Source organism: Psittacula echo (genome assembly GCF_963264785.1).
Source record: "Psittacula echo genome assembly, chromosome: 1".
Classification (NCBI taxonomy): domain Eukaryota; kingdom Metazoa; phylum Chordata; class Aves; order Psittaciformes; family Psittacidae; genus Psittacula; species Psittacula echo.
Window position 1 is genome coordinate 75,277,135 of NC_137735.1, and position 18,250 is coordinate 75,295,384.

The 18,250-nt window shown below is 38.9% G+C and overlaps 1 protein-coding gene across 1 annotated transcript in view; it reads right to left on the reverse strand.

The window, feature by feature from the left end:
• The window catches only part of ANK2 (ankyrin 2), a gene marked incomplete at its 5' end in the record, with an annotated part of 189,955 nt that overhangs the window by 141,412 nt on the left and 30,293 nt on the right, over nt 1-18,250 (reverse strand). The window contains one exon of the mRNA XM_080621291.1: nt 8,900-9,001. Within this exon, the coding sequence (XP_080477417.1) occupies nt 8,900-9,001 (102 nt within the window). The remainder of the gene's footprint in view (nt 1-8,899; nt 9,002-18,250) is intronic.

The window sequence follows — 18,250 nt, forward strand, 5'->3', positions numbered from 1 at the left end:
CACAGTCCTACAGTACTTTTCAAGGTACATCAGGCAGGTGACAGCAACAGACACTGCCATTGCCCTCAAGCATTCTCCTCTTTTCCATATTGTGAGGATCATTAGTGATACTCAGGTAGCTAAGTAACTTGCAGCAAACTTAGCACAGTGTAATTTTTATCACTTTATTTGTCTCTAAGCATTTCATAGTCATTTATGTTGTAAAATAAACAAGCAGGTTTCTGGTCTCTTATTTGTCCATCCACAGAGGCTGTTCAAGCTTGCAATTCCCTGTATGATCTCAAAGTACTCAGCACTTCACAGGAGGCGTTGAAAGGGAGGGGGGCCAATGGCTGCAGACACAGCAATCTAAATGTATTTCTGAAGTAACTCCACTGAATTTTACATTTGTGTAATCAGCACAGGAAGACTTTGGGGTTAAATTCAGAAGTGCAACTATGAGCCGATGGAAGGCTATATTCATAACCTGCCAGAAAAAGAATACCCTTATGTTGCCTGATAGTTAGGAAACGTTAATGGGAAATGTGTTTTCAAGTCCCATTCTGTGGGTAAAGCAGCAGCAACCAGATCTTACTTATTCCAGAGGAACACTCTTGCTTCCGAGCTACAGAGGCAAGAGGTAGCAATAGTGCCACACCCTGAACTAAGGTAAGTTCTTAGCCAAAATTATGTAGCGAGGTTGACCATAATAATTGAGATGAGGAACACTGCTCATCAGTGAATTTCTGTAGACTGAAAACATCTCAGAAAGCTCTAATTTTCCTTGGTTTTTAATTTCAGCTGAGTATTAAATAACCATCATTGGTTGAAAGCTTTGAAATAGTATTTTGTGGGAAACACACCAAGTTCTTCTCACTGCTTGAGAAAAAAGACCTGGTCTCGTATCTAATCTCGCCAGCTCAGTCATCAACATTTTCTATGAGTATGAAGGGAAACATTGACTCCTTACAATTTTACACAGCTGATGTATTGTTGTTAATGTATTATTAATTGTATTAATGACATGCCATTAATACTTTTCACCCTTTGTGAGCAGATTGAAGTCCACAAACAGCAGAGACTGTCCCAGTGCTTAATCAGTAGCAAGCTCTTATAATACCTGTATAATACCTCCATAATACCTGAATTAGAATACCTACTTCATACCTCTAAGACATATCTAGTAATACCAGATTAAGCAGCTGAAAGCTAATATTGTTGCACAGATTAGGTAAATTTCTTTGCAATGTATGACTGTCTTCATTCATTAAAACAAAGATAAAATGAATACAGGAGGTCAAATAAAAAGGCTATGGGAAGCAACTACAGCCTAAATACAGCTCCTACTGTAGACATTCAAATTCTGTAATTCCTTTAATAAAGTAAGCTGGGGCAAGCAGAAGCAAACACTGCACTTTACATGTTGAGGGCCAGAGCAACTGAAGTCTTAAAGCAAGCTTTGTTCCTCCATAATCAGAACCAATGCTGTAATTATTTCCCACATGGCTGATCCCTGCTATGGTGACGGAAACTCAGATTTAACCAATGCAACTCCCCCCGTTCCTGTCAACTAGATTCTTCTTGTTTAGAACAAAGACTTCTGGCACTTGCCTTTTTCTCTCCCATGCCTACCAAAAAGTTGGGAGGGGAGGAGATGAAATTAGTTGTCAGCCAAGCAAAACTGTATAGCATAGGGACTGCTCCTCCCCACAAAGCATACATATACCATAACTACATTTCTTTTAGAGGCTCATCTGTAATTCTGACTCTCACAAGAGAACATAATACTAAGCCTTCCAAGCCTGGCTCAAGTGTTTCCCTGCAGAGCCCAATTCCCTCAGTTCTTTTTCTCCTCTGCCACTGAGCTAAACATATCAGCATTTTATAACCCGTAGAGTGCCATAAATGTGCACACATTCCACTGCTGTTCACAACACCTATTATATTGTCACCCTGCATATTTTCACTACACCAGAAAAGCCTACAGATTTCTTATACATCACTGAAATCACCAACCTTTTCTAAGGCAGTCAAAAGTCAGTCCCTTTTTTCCCAGAATACAGGCACTGAACTTCACTGCTATTGTCTGAAAATCACACAAGGAAGTCCATGCTACTTCTGCCTTTGCCTTCAGTTGCCTCATGGAGTGATCTTCACAGAATGAAAGTTCTTCAGCTGCTACCTGGTTTGGTATCAATCCTGCTGTGCCATTTACTCCTTATGGGACATCAACCGGATCACTGTTACCTCCAGCAGCAGTAATGGCTTATTCCTGCCTAACCCTGTTATGCCAAAGCAAACTGACTCAGTGGAAAGACAAATTATTGGCTGAGTATCAGATGAACCTATAGCTCAAAGAACATTTTAAACCAGCAAAATCAGCACTGATATCAGAAGTGCTTCTGCTTCTCCTGTTCTGTGTGCATTTCTATCCCCAGCCTCCTTTCCGCACCTCAGGTCACTCAATCACTTGGTCTGGAGCTGCACACATACTTCTGACAGTGCAGTCTGACCACCAAGCCAGGGCACAGCCAAGATTACTTCTGCAGTGGTGGTACTGACTTATTAAAAAGACAAAATACAGCCCCAGCAGCTGTCTAGCATTGCCACAGCTTCACTGAGAAGCTGTATACCAAAGCTGCAATATGGGCACAGTGGGAGTTTTCACACCCTCTCCTCCAAGCTCAGCTGTGACAGGTACAGACCATAACCTGGTGGTCCCAGAAAGCTTTACCCACCTTTTCCTGGTGAGGCTTAGTGAGATGTATAAGGAACATGAAAATGTGTAGATGGGGGAAAGAAACGGCTTGAAGGAAGTGGGAAAAAAAAATCTTTAAGCATGTAAGTATTTGCTTGTGTTACTTCAGGATATAATGGTCTATTATCTGTTATAGTATAAATCTGCTTTGTTAATGTTTCAACATTCTCTTGAAGCTTGAAATGTCACACACTTTGACTAAGCTCCCTCCGCTGATGCTGTATTCACAGGCTTTTATATAGATATATATATACACACATATATATACACTAACAGGCCAAGAACGTAAGTTAAAAACACCATAAAATTTAAGAAGTTATTTTGACTAACTCTGCATGGTTGTGCTAACTCCTTTACATGTTTTGCTAGAGCTTAGAAGGCATCTGCACTCACAAGCAGAGCCAGAGACTAAAAAGACGACTTATCATAGCCTTTGTTAAAGCCAAATACTTTTCTCCATCTCTTTAACAGATGTCAGCCTAAGGTTGCTGCAAAGTTTCTAAATAAATCTCTTTAACAAATAGAAAGCCCATGTGGTCAACCTCTTTTAAAGGAGGATTTGGGAAAGCGCACACTAGAGAGCTGGGCATGGTCTTATCAAGTTTGACAATTTGTTAAGTTTTTTCCCAAAATATCACAAAGAAATAAAGTGGATGCTTAAAAAAAAGAAGAATCACTTCAGATTATGAAAATTCTCCCTTCATATTGCTTTATAGCCTATGAATTCATTAAAATGAATTAACCCACTGAATGACATCAACACATGATATTGGCTGACCCCATCATGCATACAGTCTATAATCAGCATTGCTGGGAGTGTTAGCTGCTTTCCATTGGGACTAAATGACAGAGTAGTTAATAGCTGGTGCTCTTTCTCCCTATAACTGAAGCAAAGAAGCCAACAAAACAAGAGCAAGCCAAAACGACTGATGTTTTGAAAAGCCTTGGAGCCAGAGGCAATCCAAAATTATCTAGTATTTGAGTCCTGTTCTGTTCGAGGTAGCAGGCTTAACACATTCCTTGTGAACACAGAATTCTTTAAAACAAATGCCAAAATCCATCAAAGTTTTCTTTCCTAAAAAGAAAGTCAATGAAAACTGACAAGTCTTCAAAGACAAGATGGGAAAACATTTCTTTATGTTGCCTGTTGGATTACCACTTGTGTTTTAAAACACAGCATGCAGCTGATGAACTGATTAGATTTTGGGGTCTAATTTCTGCTAGAACTATGGGCTGTACAAATGTAAACTGTAAAATTAAAGTCCACTTTGCTACTCAAAGTAGCAAATATTCAGAAGCAAGTTGTTTTGCTACGTTAATAACTAGAAACAGCAACCATGTCCTAAACTAACTTTGTTTATACCATAAGGAAAATAGCTTTAAAGGAATCAGACATTTCCAACGGTTACCAGTTTTCCATTCTATAAAATACCAGCAGTTAGATTTTTGGTTTTAAAGGAATGGTTTTTAAAACAGGTGAATTCTGTCCCCTGACACTTCTAATTCTCTCCCAATAGATGATAGTGCTTGAATTCAGATTAACATATGTAATTCCATACTAATTTAACTTGATATGAAGGTAGCATGCAACAAAGCATAGTTAAATAATAACTAATTATTAACTATATAACTGTATTAATAATTGTAACTAATCCCTGTGTTCAGAATATCCAGAAACTTTAAGTTCCATCAGATTTTGGAAACAGTTAAATTGGGCAAATAATCTGATTTCCTATAAAGACAGATCTCTGTGAAACTTAGGATGTGAGAAACAAACGCTAAAACTGAAGAAAGCATCTTCTTGTGCTATCTGTGTTCAGGAAAGCTTACTCTTAACGTTAGCTACTGTTTTCTGAGACGGGATCTAGTCTAAAAATAGCATTAAACTGAGGGAAAAAAATCTTGAACAAGGGTTCATTTTTTGAAAAGCATTCAGATATCTCACTCTTAAAAATAAAATACACCCCCTGTGTTTTGCACGGAGTGTGCTAGGTTTTCCCCTCAGATAGCTGGAGCACAACCACATTGACACCTCATTCAAACCCCAAGAAGGAGGAGGAGGAGGAATAACTGTAAGGCTGCAGTAGCTTATTCACTACTCCCTAACATCTACAAGAGTCATCTACTTCACTCCCAGTAAAATTTACAATATACCAGTGATTCTTAATAAACAGAAGCTAAGGGTTTTAGTTATCCAAAAGCAATTTTATATGACACCAGAATCAAGAGTTTGCAAGAAAGTGAAGGGCCTACTCGTGGCTCAGTGGATGGTGAAGGCCAACAAATCGGGCTCACTAGGCATGAGGATCAAATTTGCACCAAGGGATTTTCTTCTTTGAACTTGGGAACTCCCACAGACTAGTCACTGTCTTCAGGGAAGCAGATCAGCTAATGCATGGAGGCAAGCTATTCCTGGATAAAATTAGAGATTAATTTTGTTCATAAATCTGATGGGGTTATTTTAGCTTGTTGTTGTTCTACTCAATTTGAGTTCTATTTGAGTTCTTTTCAAGAACTCAAAACACTTTACACAGTCTAGAAAAGTTCTGAGTTAACTCAGATGCCAGGTGAAATTAACTAAATCACATTACTATGGGATTTTTATGTTTTGCACACCCGTCAACCAGCTTTTTAACTCTAATAAGCTCAGGTATAAGTCCAGCTTTGATCTTAATCACAGTGTAAACCCACAGATTCTGAAAGTTTGTGGCATTGCAACCTATCACCCAGGAAGGCTTCATCTATTTCAAGCCATTGAGAAATCACTCATTGCATTCATCTGGCTCTGATTTTGACCTTACGATGCAAGAGAAGCTTTGCCAGCCAGCTGTAGGTGGGAAGCACCTTGCCAGGAGACAAATTTGCAGCAACCCTGGTCATATTCCTTTTAGAGCAAGCAAGAGAATATGACCAGTGGCAAAAGAACACTTGTAATGTTTTCAAGTAATTATCATATTAACTGGCCTCTGTCCTGGGTGTGATCCTTTTTGTCAATATAACCAAGACATAAAATTTGCTGGATCTATTTGAATACAAAAGCTTGAGACTAGATTTACCCTTTCTTAGCTGGTCAACTTGAGGTTTACTGGGTTGTGCCCCATATAACTCAGCAAGTATTTTCTTTTAAGGGCAACTTTCTCCTAGACAGTAAGACAAGATTCTATGTGTCTTCAATAAGCAGCACATGCAAAGCCCCAGTTCTCACTCTGCTCATCACTAAATTCCTTAGCACAGACAACCAAACTGCTCTCCCTTTTGTGTCCTAACTTCTATTTGACACACGCCTACCTTAATTACCTGCAGCTTTTCTCCAGCAGGGAAGGTAATATCTCAAAATATTTTTAGATTATTTCATTTCTCATTCTTCCATTTACTCTTAAGGAAAAAATAAATAATGGCTATAATTATGGGTAGTTTAGTGAGTGCTGACATTTTTCCAGTCTGAATGTCAGCATGTAAATATCAGAAATGGAGTGGGGACTTTTGTGGAGGCTTTCTTGGTGGTATTGATAATGTTTGGATAGTATAAGGCTCCAGTTCAGGAAACCAGCCTTCTTCAGACTACATTTAGATGCAGACTTCAATTAAATTAATTAGGACTGAAATGTAGTTCAAAAATTGAACACGCAGCTAATTTTCCATAAAATTAAGGACTTGGAGATCTTGAGAATACCAAGAAACTCTTGTCAATCTATCCCTCACACCCTAGGTTCCTGTCAGGGCTGTGCCCAAGCCCCCAGCAGAGCTGAGAAGCTGCCTTGGCCAGCTCTCCCCATGGCACCCTAGGTCCCTCCTATCTACCACTTCCTGCCTCAGCCTTCTCCTGCTACCAGTGGGGCACCACAGCTCAAAGGCACAGTGTCTGCATGTTTTGTTTTCTCTGGAGGAAAGTTCCTGAAATAGCATCAATCCACAGGCTATCCAAGAAAATGGATTTTTTTTTTTTAATCTCATCACAGAGAAAACCAGCTACTTTAAGCTAGACGGAACCTGAGAGCCAACTAATACACATATGGCGTAGGTGATCAGGGAACCAGGACTCAGGTGAAACTTGGCGGGGGGAGGGGGGGGGACACGGACGGACGAACACAGGTCATTTAACAGCATAGGCAAGCTCACATTGTTCCCAAATGTAGCCAAAGCACAGGAGTTTTTCTTATAATTGTTATGTACAGGGGAATTGGAACTAGATGATCTTAAGGTCCTTTCCAACTCAAACCATTCTACGATTCTGTGACATGGGAGTATAACCAGGGATGCCTCACTAACAACACCTTTCATGAACAGTTGTTATTCACAGAAACCTTGCTCAAGACAGACAGCACTGTCAATCTATGTCAGGGCAGCATGCTCACAGCCTTCTCTGCCCCCAAACTTCCCTTGAATATGTGCATCTTTTTACCAGGAACTCTTCCTCTATACAGCAATTCCACTGTTGGAGCCGAACAGAACAAACTCTGCTGCCAACAAGCTGAACCTGACACTGCAGTCTGTGAAGGTGAAGAGTCTTGAAAGCTTCTACTTACATGGTGCACTAGAATTTTAGCCCGCCTCATGACGTACGAGGTAAAAACAGCTTACGCAACATCTCTATTGGATGATTTACTGATTTTTAATGTTGTTTAAAAATAACTTTAAAACAATTTTACTTCAAAAATTCATAGCCATTGCCTAGTTAGTGATAATTTTGATTAAATCTGGCTAAGAATTAGGGCGAAGTTGGACACCACACAGCTTGAGCTTCCATGTTGCCCCTCAAAGAACTGCCATCGATTTCACCAGAGTGTCAAGACATTTTTCAGGACTGATGCAGACACTTACTTGCGTATTTCTTTTAAGTCACAGTTACAGTCTTACTAAATTTTATGGTACTAGTCACTTAACTAAATGTTGCAAATGTAGGTCCCTAGGCTATGAAGTACAAGTAATTTCATTTACATGTCCGACTCACAAAAGAGCCAAGCTAAAACATCATATCACACTTTAACAGTGTATTTTACAGCAGTAATAACTTTCTTGAAAGGGAAGGTTGTATACTGAGCAGAAAATTTAAGTATCTTTTTATAGCAATATGTAAACCAACTTCTGTGTTCAGTTCTGGGCCCCTCACTACAAGACAGACATTGAGGTGCTAAATCAGGTCCAGAGAAGGGCAACAGAGCTGGTGAAGGGTCTGGAGCAAAAGTCTAATGGGGAACGGCTGAGGAAACTGGGGAGTTTTAGTCTGTAGAAGGCTTAAGGAGGAATCTTATAATTCTCTACAACTACCTGAAAGGAGGCTGTACTGAGGGGGGGGTTGGTCTCTTCTCCCAAGTAACAAGTGATAGGACAAGAGGAAACGGCCTCAAGCTGCACCAGGGGAAGTTTAGACTGGATATTAGGAACAATTTCTTCACTGAAAGGGTGGTCAGGCATTGGAACAGGCTGCTCAAGGCAGTGGTGGAATCACCATCCCTGGAAGCATTTACAAACCATGTAGGTGAGGTCCTCAGTGACATGGCAGTGCTGGGGTCATGGATGGGCTTGGTGATCTTACAGGTCTTTTCCAATCTACTTGAGTCTCTGATTCTATGTTATGGATAAGATTGACCAGTGATAAAAACATATTTAAATTTATGCTTTTCTGAAGCAAGGTAAAAGCCATGGCTACTCCCTAAACACGTGAGGGTAATTCGAATTGCAGTGCTAATCCAAGCGAGCCATAAGATTTTCATCTCCTTGAACACAAGTTAGCAAGTCAGCTGGAAGTACCACCCACTGAATGCTTATTCACCAGCTGAGATCTCACAAAATGAGCAAGGGAAACCTCAGACTTCCACATTTCCATTAGAACCAGAAATTCACTACAGACTTCATAATTAGACTCCCAAAGCATATCCTAAGCTTTGATTATAGTTACTTCACTAACAGCTCTCCATACCTGTGAGACGCGGGCAAGAAAGGGGAGCCCAGAAAGGCTTATACAAAGCTTTATTAAAACCAGCATAATTATATAGAGATTATGAGTTTCCTCTCAAAAGATACCACTGAATAACAAGACTGAAAACATCACTTGAGGTGAATCAAAACATCTGTGTGAAGTAATTTAGCTGGAAAAAAGTAGTTTTGAGGGGGAATTCTTGCAACCTGCTCTCGTGAACTTCTGCGCTTCAAATATCTTACCTGATTACATGTGTTAATGTCTATTCCACTTTTCAAGTATTCCACTACTTTGTCCAGATTGCCAGCTCTGGCAGCTCGGAGGAAGCTTGCATTGCTGTCAGACTGTGGAAAGATAAGAAGAAAACAAATCTCTAGTTAATTTCTGCTTAGAAGAGAGCACAACTTCATCCCCAAGGAAAGGGTTCCATATTTTATTCTGGAGGAGAACAAAATTGTGAAGAAAACTGACTTTGCATCATATCTGCATTAATTAGCATACACAAATTTAAGGCAACAGTGGCACAAAAAAACTGAAGACCTGTCAGAGTGAACAAAATAGTGCTGAAGTTCAAAATTTAGCAAGAAGCAAAGAAAAAAACCTGAAATCATAGTAACCAAAACCAGCAACATGAAAAAAAATAAGTACATTAACCTGCTAGCCATAGTTCTCTGGGGTTTAAATATGTGTGTGTGTGAATATATATATATATATATATATATGTGCTCAAAACTCTGGAAAGTAATTGACCAATCCTATTATCAGCCATGGCACTTAAGAAAACACACATTGGCCTTGAATTTGTACTTGGCATAAATATTACATGACTACTATATTCATTCACACACACACTGGCTTAAAACAGTTTCACGCTGGAGAAAAAAAGAATATCAAAGAGCAAAACAGTCCTATGGACGCATTTTATCACCTATAACACAGAAGTAGGGCATGTTAAAGGAAAAAAGAAGTCCCACCAAAATAGGCAGCACTGCAAGTGCTAAGATGGTTCTAACCATACACCCAAGCAGATGAAGTACTTAAGCCTGAGTATCTAAATCCAGGATAATGTTGTAAATATGCCCACTTTTAAACTGCCTGCATTCATATTTTCACATTTAAAGCCCCATTAGCATTTAGAGGTTAAAAATAAATAAAATCATGTTTTTATTTCCCCACTAGCATGTGGGATGTGCTGTTAAGCCAGGGAGCATGAAATGCGCCAGCCCACTTGCCTTTATCCACAGTTATGGCATGAAATCACATTAGCTATTTGAAAACCAGCACATACTTTTGGTATTCACCCACATGTGAACCTACATGGAGGTAAATGCAACTGCAGATATCAGGAGAAAAAATAAAGTCATGCAACAAAAGTAGTGATTAAACAGAGCAAGCAGTTCAGAATGTGCACATGGACAGCAAAAATTTCCATGCTTAGAATAAGTAAACAGAATAGGAGTGAGTTTCAGAAAGCAGATAAATAACTGTAAAAGCCTATTTTGTAGGGAGGTGATTAAAGAGTCACAGGAGGGCACACATGCTGCTGGACCAGCACTGAAACACCTCCGACCTATCATGCTCCTCATCTAATTTCCCCTCCCTATCAGGAACACCAGGTGAAAGCCATTCTTTCACATCCTAAAAGACCATCCTAAAAGCCTCCCACCTTCACTTTATTAATACTGATGCAGTTTATTAATACAAAGCAGTTTATTTCAGTCACCCAAGTCATTTCAATGCCTTTATATAAGTCACACTCTACTTATCACGCCATACGAACTCACTTCCCAATCCCCACTTCCAGCCTATTTTAATCTGCAACAGATGGATGTCATCAAAATGATTCTTCTTACAACTGCACTACATGCCAAGATAAAAATATTTCCTTTTAAATTCCTTTCAGCAAACTTCAGCACATTTTCCATGTCTTTCACCATTAGGAAAACAAACCATCGTTTCTAAACAGGCAGCAGGGTAAAGGGGAAGGTAGAGCAGGAATTCAAGGTGGCAGAATCCTTTTTTATAGCTTCAGGCTTCAGTCAGGAAAGCGTCTGGCTGAAGCTTGACATAGGAGCTGATTCTGACAGGTGTTTGAAAGAGATCTCTTTTAAGATTGAATGCTAGCTGTTACAGCTGTACCCTCTCCTGTGAGGTGTATGCGCACAGAAAACTATGAAATTTTAGAGTTTCAATGGCCTTGAAAAATCAACTGTCTTGGTAAAAACATTAACAAAGAAAAAAAATTTGAGTGCTTGAGGGGTAAATCCTGGCACTCTGAAAATTAAGCCCTCAACAGGACACACATTTTGCCTTCTTTTTCACTATCTTTTTTTAATATGCTTTACTATTACAACAATTAATTTACCAGGCTGAATGTGCAACCATAGAAAAGTCTGGGTTGGAAGTGACCCTAAAGCTCATCCAGTTCCATCCCCCTGCCACACCTTCCACAAGAGCAGGTTAGGTTGCTCTAAGCCCCAACCAGCCTGGCCTTGAACACTGCCAAGGATCATCTCCTTTTATACTTTAAAAAGGTGAAGCAAGAATGATGCAAGAAATGAACATCTAAAACTTTTGTTTTATTAGGGATGAATCAATCATGGCTTGTCTTACTTTCAGGCAGAGTAACATAAAAGATTAAAACCATGAAAGTCTCAATTACTGCTGGAAGCTGAGACTGTAACCAAGATCACAGAACAACATTCCATGTGTTTATCACTAAGAAGAAGCACGCCGTGCTTTCAAAATAGATTCTCATTTCCTTGATTTGTACTTTTGTTATCTCCAAATCAAATTACTGCAAGGCATATTACTTAAAGACACAGCACTTACACCTGAAAATTGATCACAGTGAAGAATATGAGATTCTTGTCTACATGAAAAATTATTATGAATTAATGTTTCATTATTAACTCCCTGTACAGGAACTTTTATTCCAGAAGCATCTCTTGCTGCGTACGTTCTCACTCTGAAATAGCAGTGCTCAACTGCATATAGAAAAGGAACAAAATTGCTAAAATCCCAGTGAAACATGATGAGATTTTGATGCTTCATTTAGGTATTCTGGAAAATCCTAGCAAACAGGAGTTTTGGATTTTTATGCATTTTCTCTCTGTACCATGTACTGATCTCATATTAGATGAATATGATTGTACCCACCTCTTCCTAGTCTGGCCTCTCCTATTTCAAAATAATTTCTCACAGACTTGCCTGATGTTCTCATTTAGATCAAACTTGAACACACAAATTAAAGACATGAAGTAGCAATTCAGCTACTTTACATACAAATTCACATACAAACACCAGTGAGGAATATTTCGTGTTATTAGGAAGAAGTTCTCATCCTTTGAGGGTGGTGAGGCCCTGGTACAGGTTGCCCTGAGAAGCTGCGGCTTCCCCATCCCTGGCAGTGTTCAAGGCCAGGTTGGATGAGGCTTGGAGCAACCTGGTCTCATGGAAGGTGTCAATGCCCATCGCAGGGGGTTGGAACTAATGAGCTTTAAGGTCCTTTCTAACCCAAACCATTCTGTGATTATTGAACCTTATAAAAATCTGCTATCTTTTAACTTAACTTTTCTTTATTAACTTCTGACTGAGGACAGATCATTTCAGTCAGATATGAGAATTTTCAGAACACTATAAAGAAATAAACTACTATGTGAAAAAAATCTTTATAACTTTAAGTACACTCACAGCAAAATGCAAATGTGTTCTTTGTAAGTACCTACTTGTCAGACACTACATAATAAAATTTAAGAAATGATCGAGTGAATATATTGAGTTTTTTTTAAATGACCGAGAGGCTGTAGATTCAACATCTTTCTTCCTAATTGCAACACCAGAATTGTGCCTGAATTTGGAACTTATAGCTCAGGGAATCTCATTAACTTGATCATAAATGGAAATGGGTATTTTGCCTTCTGATTCCTCCATCCTCACTCTGGTTGCCTTTCCTGTCCCATAGTATACATACCACATTACTTACTGTGTGTAGCACACGTCTTTTTCTCAAAGCATTTTATAGAGTTATGAGAGAATAAATAATGAAATCATATGCTGTATGAAACTGACAAGAATTTCTCCACACATTCAAATGTGCTGGTGAAATCCAGCTTCATGCTTAGAGAAGGAAAGACAGGGAGTAAGAGTTTTCAGTTTTCAAAAGATAGCTTTCATAATAACATTACCCAAACCACTTCAGATAAGGTGAATGATCCCAGTATGCACATAATCACAAATATCTCTGCAGGAGAATAGTCTCACAACAAGGCTTACTGAACAATTCCCATCTGTTAAATGCAGTTTATTAATTGAATGACAGCAAAAACAGAATTCAAAACTGATATATAATAACTATACAGTAGTTTTACACCTTAATTTAATATTTTTGGTTTGTATGTGTATTAAAGTGTATATCTGAATACTAACAACACTTTCTGACCTACCTTTCAAGCATCAACTCTGGGACATACTGCTTTGATTTTATTGAGAAAAATGATTTAGCTATAACTTTTGAAGGGGCTGGCCCTGATGAGGAGGTGAGCAAAGTCTGCTACTAACAAGTATACTTTATATAAAGCAAGGAACCCAAATCTTTAGCAGTTATAAACACTTCCACGTTGAACTGAATCCTCTATTGTTGCATGTACAGTCAGCATTGAACTGAATCCATCAATAGGTCATCCTCAGGGTTACCCGACAGCGCTAATGCCATTTACAAACCCCAGAGTTATAAGACACTGTTTGGCCAACAGCTATTTCTATAATTAGTAAAATGCTGATGGCTTGGTAACTCTTATTCATTAAAAAGATCTTAATTGACTGGTGGCTTATAATGTTAATATACTCAGGTAGTGCCTGGAGTTGAGAATTCAGCTCACTGCAGAAGGAAAGCTGCATAATCTAAACAGGTTTTCATAGCTGCTCGAGGTTTTCAGTACTTAAAAGATGCAGAGGGCAGAATGACAGGTACGGAAACACTTTCCATTCATTTTTTACTATGCCATACTTTCCAAAGTATCAATTTATGCTCCTACCCTTGAGACAACCACTGAATCTTGTCCCAGTTGGCTTGGTTATACTCTGATCTCAGAAACCATCTGCTCCGACCAGCCATCCTTCAATTGGGTGTGACTCAAAGAGCAGCACAGAGGAGGTGTTACCAGTACCAAACTTATTTGTCACGTACCTATTTTTTGCGAGGTATGGTAGCTTTCCCCATACCAGCACTCAAACACAGAAGATGGGACTTCAAAAGGAATGTTTTTTCATAATGAAACAGCTTCTGTAAAATGTGACAGCTAGTTTTTCAGCACCTCACATTTTCCCTTTTGTACCCCAAATTATTTTTTTATTGAGCTGAAAGTGCTGCTCATCTCCAAAGGGCATCACAACGCAGCAATGGTCACAATGCTTGTGAATAGCAAGCCTAAGATGCAGCTATGACTGCAAGAAGGCAAAGGATTTTTTCATCAATTTGTTTAAATTAAACTAACCCAGCAGAGTCTCAGCCTGCGGTTCTGGTACACATGCGAGAACATGAGCTAAATCTTGCACTTGCAACGGCACAGGCTCAGGGATCTAACAGCGGTAAATGAGTTACATAAGATAACAGCTACAATGGAAACATATTTTCCTAGCCTTTAATGAGATAACATTCATGTTCTGAAAGAAAAGAAATACAACAGTGCTTTACTTTCAAAGCAACATCATTGCTTATAAAAATGTATGTTTTCCTCCCATTAATTTACTGGAAGACATGAAGGAAGATAGATTAAATCACAGTTCTTAAATGAAAAAAAAAAAAAAAAAAAACAAAACAAAACCCCTCATTTAGGAAATGAGAACCTCAATCACAGGAACTGTGAAGTGTAAATAGGAAGACAAGCTTCCAAAGACAAGAGATCACTAGTAGCAAGTTAAATATTCTCTGCAAGATGTAGCTAATAGCACCTAGCAAATAATTATTTTCATCTCAGGGGTCTATTTCTCTATGTTGGTGGTGTTCAAGGCCAGGTTAGAGCCTTGGGTGGCATGGTTTAGTGTGAGGTGTCCCTGCCCATGGCAGGGGGGTTGGAACTGGATGATCTTAAGGTCCTTTCCAACCCTAACTATTCTATGGTTCTATGATGGTTATAAATCAGAAAAATTAAAATACTAAGTACATAATATTCAGCTGAATAATTTAAGGTGCTTTGAGTATTTAGGCCAATTAATTATAGAATGTCCTGAAGGAGCTGGAGAAGCTGACACCATTTCTATCAGCACTGAGCTGGAGGTTCCCTCACCATGATGTTGCATACAGTATGGACATGGGCCTGCACTTTGGCATAAAGGCTGTTGTTATTCACAGAAAAAAAAAAACAAAAAAAAAAAACAAAACCTGTGTAATAACAAGATGGTGAAATAGCTACAAGAAAAGAAGCTTTTGTGCTATATACTGCATATGACCTAGGATTAAAATATTAAGTGATTTCAACTCAAAACTTGTTGGCAAATATTTAAATGCAGAAAATGACTGCCTGACACAGAAACCTGTGAGAGTTGCCTAGATTCAGAAGTGACCCCTTCAGCATGTCCTGTGTTCCTCAAAATTAATAGTCTCCCATTTGATCTACTAAGGGATGTGTAAAAGCCAAAATTATATAGAGCCAAAGTAGGTGGGAGCAGACCAATGTTGTTTGTGTTTATTATCCAAAAAAAGCTTTCCTGTGTCAGACAAGGATATTGCAACATAACGGAGATATAGTGTGCAACAACATTCAAGACTTAAAGCATCCCTGAGAAATTAATTTAATTGGTATGACCAGACATGGAAAGAGCCAATGCAAAAAAGAAGCTAAGAAAATAAAACTAAGTTGAGGAAAGCATTATGACTTACGCACAGCACAAAATAGAAAATGCATTGTAATTTGAATATATTTTTAATAACTGTTGAATTGAAATATTTTTTCCAGTAATTTCAATATTTGTATATGACAGTTTTGTAGCACTTTCAAATATTACTACGAAGACTGTGCTCAGAAAGCTGCATTTGATATTTAAAAAGTTTCTTCTTGTTGTTAAAAACAAATATCTATTTTTTGAGTAGCATAAGGGGAGAAAACAATGCCTGGCTAACAGCTTTATATGAATACCAGCTCCTGCTACAATGCTTCAGACAGACACACCTGAAAGTTAGTACATCCTTATGGACCCTTCTGATTTTTACCAATGGAAAAGCCATGTTTCAACTATCCTATCTTCTGATATTGATGGGAAAATTCCCTATTATTCATAAGGGATGATTTTCAATTCATGCTCGTGGTTATATTTCAAGACCTTTAACTCTTTAGCCAAGTCCTTAAAATTCCAGAGCTAGCAAGATACTGGCAGGGTACCAATATAGGTTGGGGAACGACCTGTTAGAGAGTAGTGTAGGGGAGAGGGACCTGGGGGTCCTAGTGGACGGCAGGATGACCATGAGCCAACACTGTGCCCTTGTGGCCAAGAAGGCCAATGGCATCCTGGGGTGTATTAGAAGGGGGGTGGTCAGTAGGTCGAGAGAGGTCCTCCTTCCCCTCTACTCTGCCCTGGTGAGACCACATCTGGAATATTGTGTCCAGTTCTGGGCCCCTCAGTTCAAGAAGGACAGGGAACTGCTGGAGAGAGTCCAGCGCAGGGCAACTAAGACGATTAAGGGAGTGGAGCATCTCCCTTATGAGGAAAGGCTGAGGGAGCTGGGTCTCTATAGTTTGGAGAAGAGGAGACTGCGGGGGGACCTTATTAGTGTATATAAATATATAAAGGGGGAGTGTCATGAGGATGGAGCCAGGCTCTTCTCAATGGCAAACAATGATAGGACAAGGGGTAATGGGTATAAACTGGAACACAAGAGGTTCCACTTAAACTTGAGAAGAAACTTCTTCTCAGTGAGGGTGACAGAACACTGGAACAGGCTGCCCAGGGAGGTTGTGGAGTCTCCTTCTCTGGAGACATTCAAAACCCGCCTGGACACATTCCTGTGTAACCTTATCTAGGTGTTCCTGCTCTGGCAGGGGGATTGGACTAGATGATCTCTTGAGGTCCCTTCCAATCTCTAACATACTGTGATACTGTGATACCAGCCATCCAGCCACTTTTCTTTCCACTGGAATGTACAAATACCTAATCAGTCTGGCTTCATTTTAACCAGGAGAAGAATAAAGGACTATGTTTGGCAAAACACTTAAAAATATGCTTAATTTTACCATATCTTGAGGTCCAGCTGAGCTCAAGTTAAACAGGTTTCAGTTACTTGCTAAAGGATGGATTTAAACACCTGCTTAACTGTGTTGCTGAGTTTGGGCCAATATTATCAAATACAGCAAAGGCAAAAAAGGAAGAGAAAACTCATGTAAAATCAACCCTTATTGAGCCAAGGAGCAAATGTCTTCTATAAACCCTTTATGATACATAGCTGCCACAGACATCTGTAGGAGTCCTCCCACTCCACTTCATTAATTTGACATAGCTGCCAGCTGACTTTTACTATCTCAATGAAGGATTTGTGAGAACTGAGGCAAAACCACATACTTTTCTATGAAAAAGAATAGAAGAAAAGTCTTTTGCCCAGCTGCATGTTCCTTCAAATGCAGTATTGGAAAGGATAGAAGGTATTTCAATCCATACTGATTTTAAAATACAAAGTAACATCAGAAATTGGGTTCTAATCCAGAACAGCACATCAGTACTGGCTGAACTTGAGGCATGTGTTATATTCCTCATGTCTTTTACTAAGACTTTTAAAATACTCTAAGAATAGAAATATATTATGCTATTGTTTAATGGGAAAAAATCCTGTGCTGGAATTTGAGTGAAAGTATCATTTACTCATTTCCTGAAAGAAGGATTCAAGACATGTTCAAAAGATCCACAGGACCAGTCTTAGTTTTCCTAGGTGACACACATTTACTGAAGTCTTTTAAATACTGATATGGAATCAAGATTTCCACTACAGGAACTGAATAATATTAAAGGAAGAAAAAAATTTTAGGATCATCTGAGTGTCATATATTGAGCTTTTGAGGTGTCAGGAACAACTTTAGAACTTGGCAGGCATTTAAATGGTTTCCATGGCAAGTTTCCATTACTGACGATGTTCTGAAATAGAGAGGTAATAATGCTGGAATATCTCGAGAAAGAATTAGGATGCCATTCCAATGGTATCTAGAAGAATAATCACTAGGCTTAAGAAAAATCTAGCCTGTAAGTGAAGTTTATGACAGACTGTTGATAATTTTATCACTCTTTAATTTTTCATCCCCTTCCATCCCTTGTCTTATTGTCCAAGAGACTTTTTCTAATACAAGAAAGTGCTAACACCATTAGTGCTAAAAATCAAACAGCTCTGCTTATCTAAAAACCATTAACCAATTGCCTATTGATTCAAGTTTACTGGCACCATGAACAGAAAAAAACAATTTCATGTTCCTTTGAGATGGACTAAAATAGATGCAAACAAAATGGGTGTTACTGAAATGCAGCAGCTTTTAATTCAGTGCCACTTGAAGAGTATCTAAACCATGCAAAGTCTTTGTTAACCGTGACATTTGCTGTTTATATATTGGTCATGA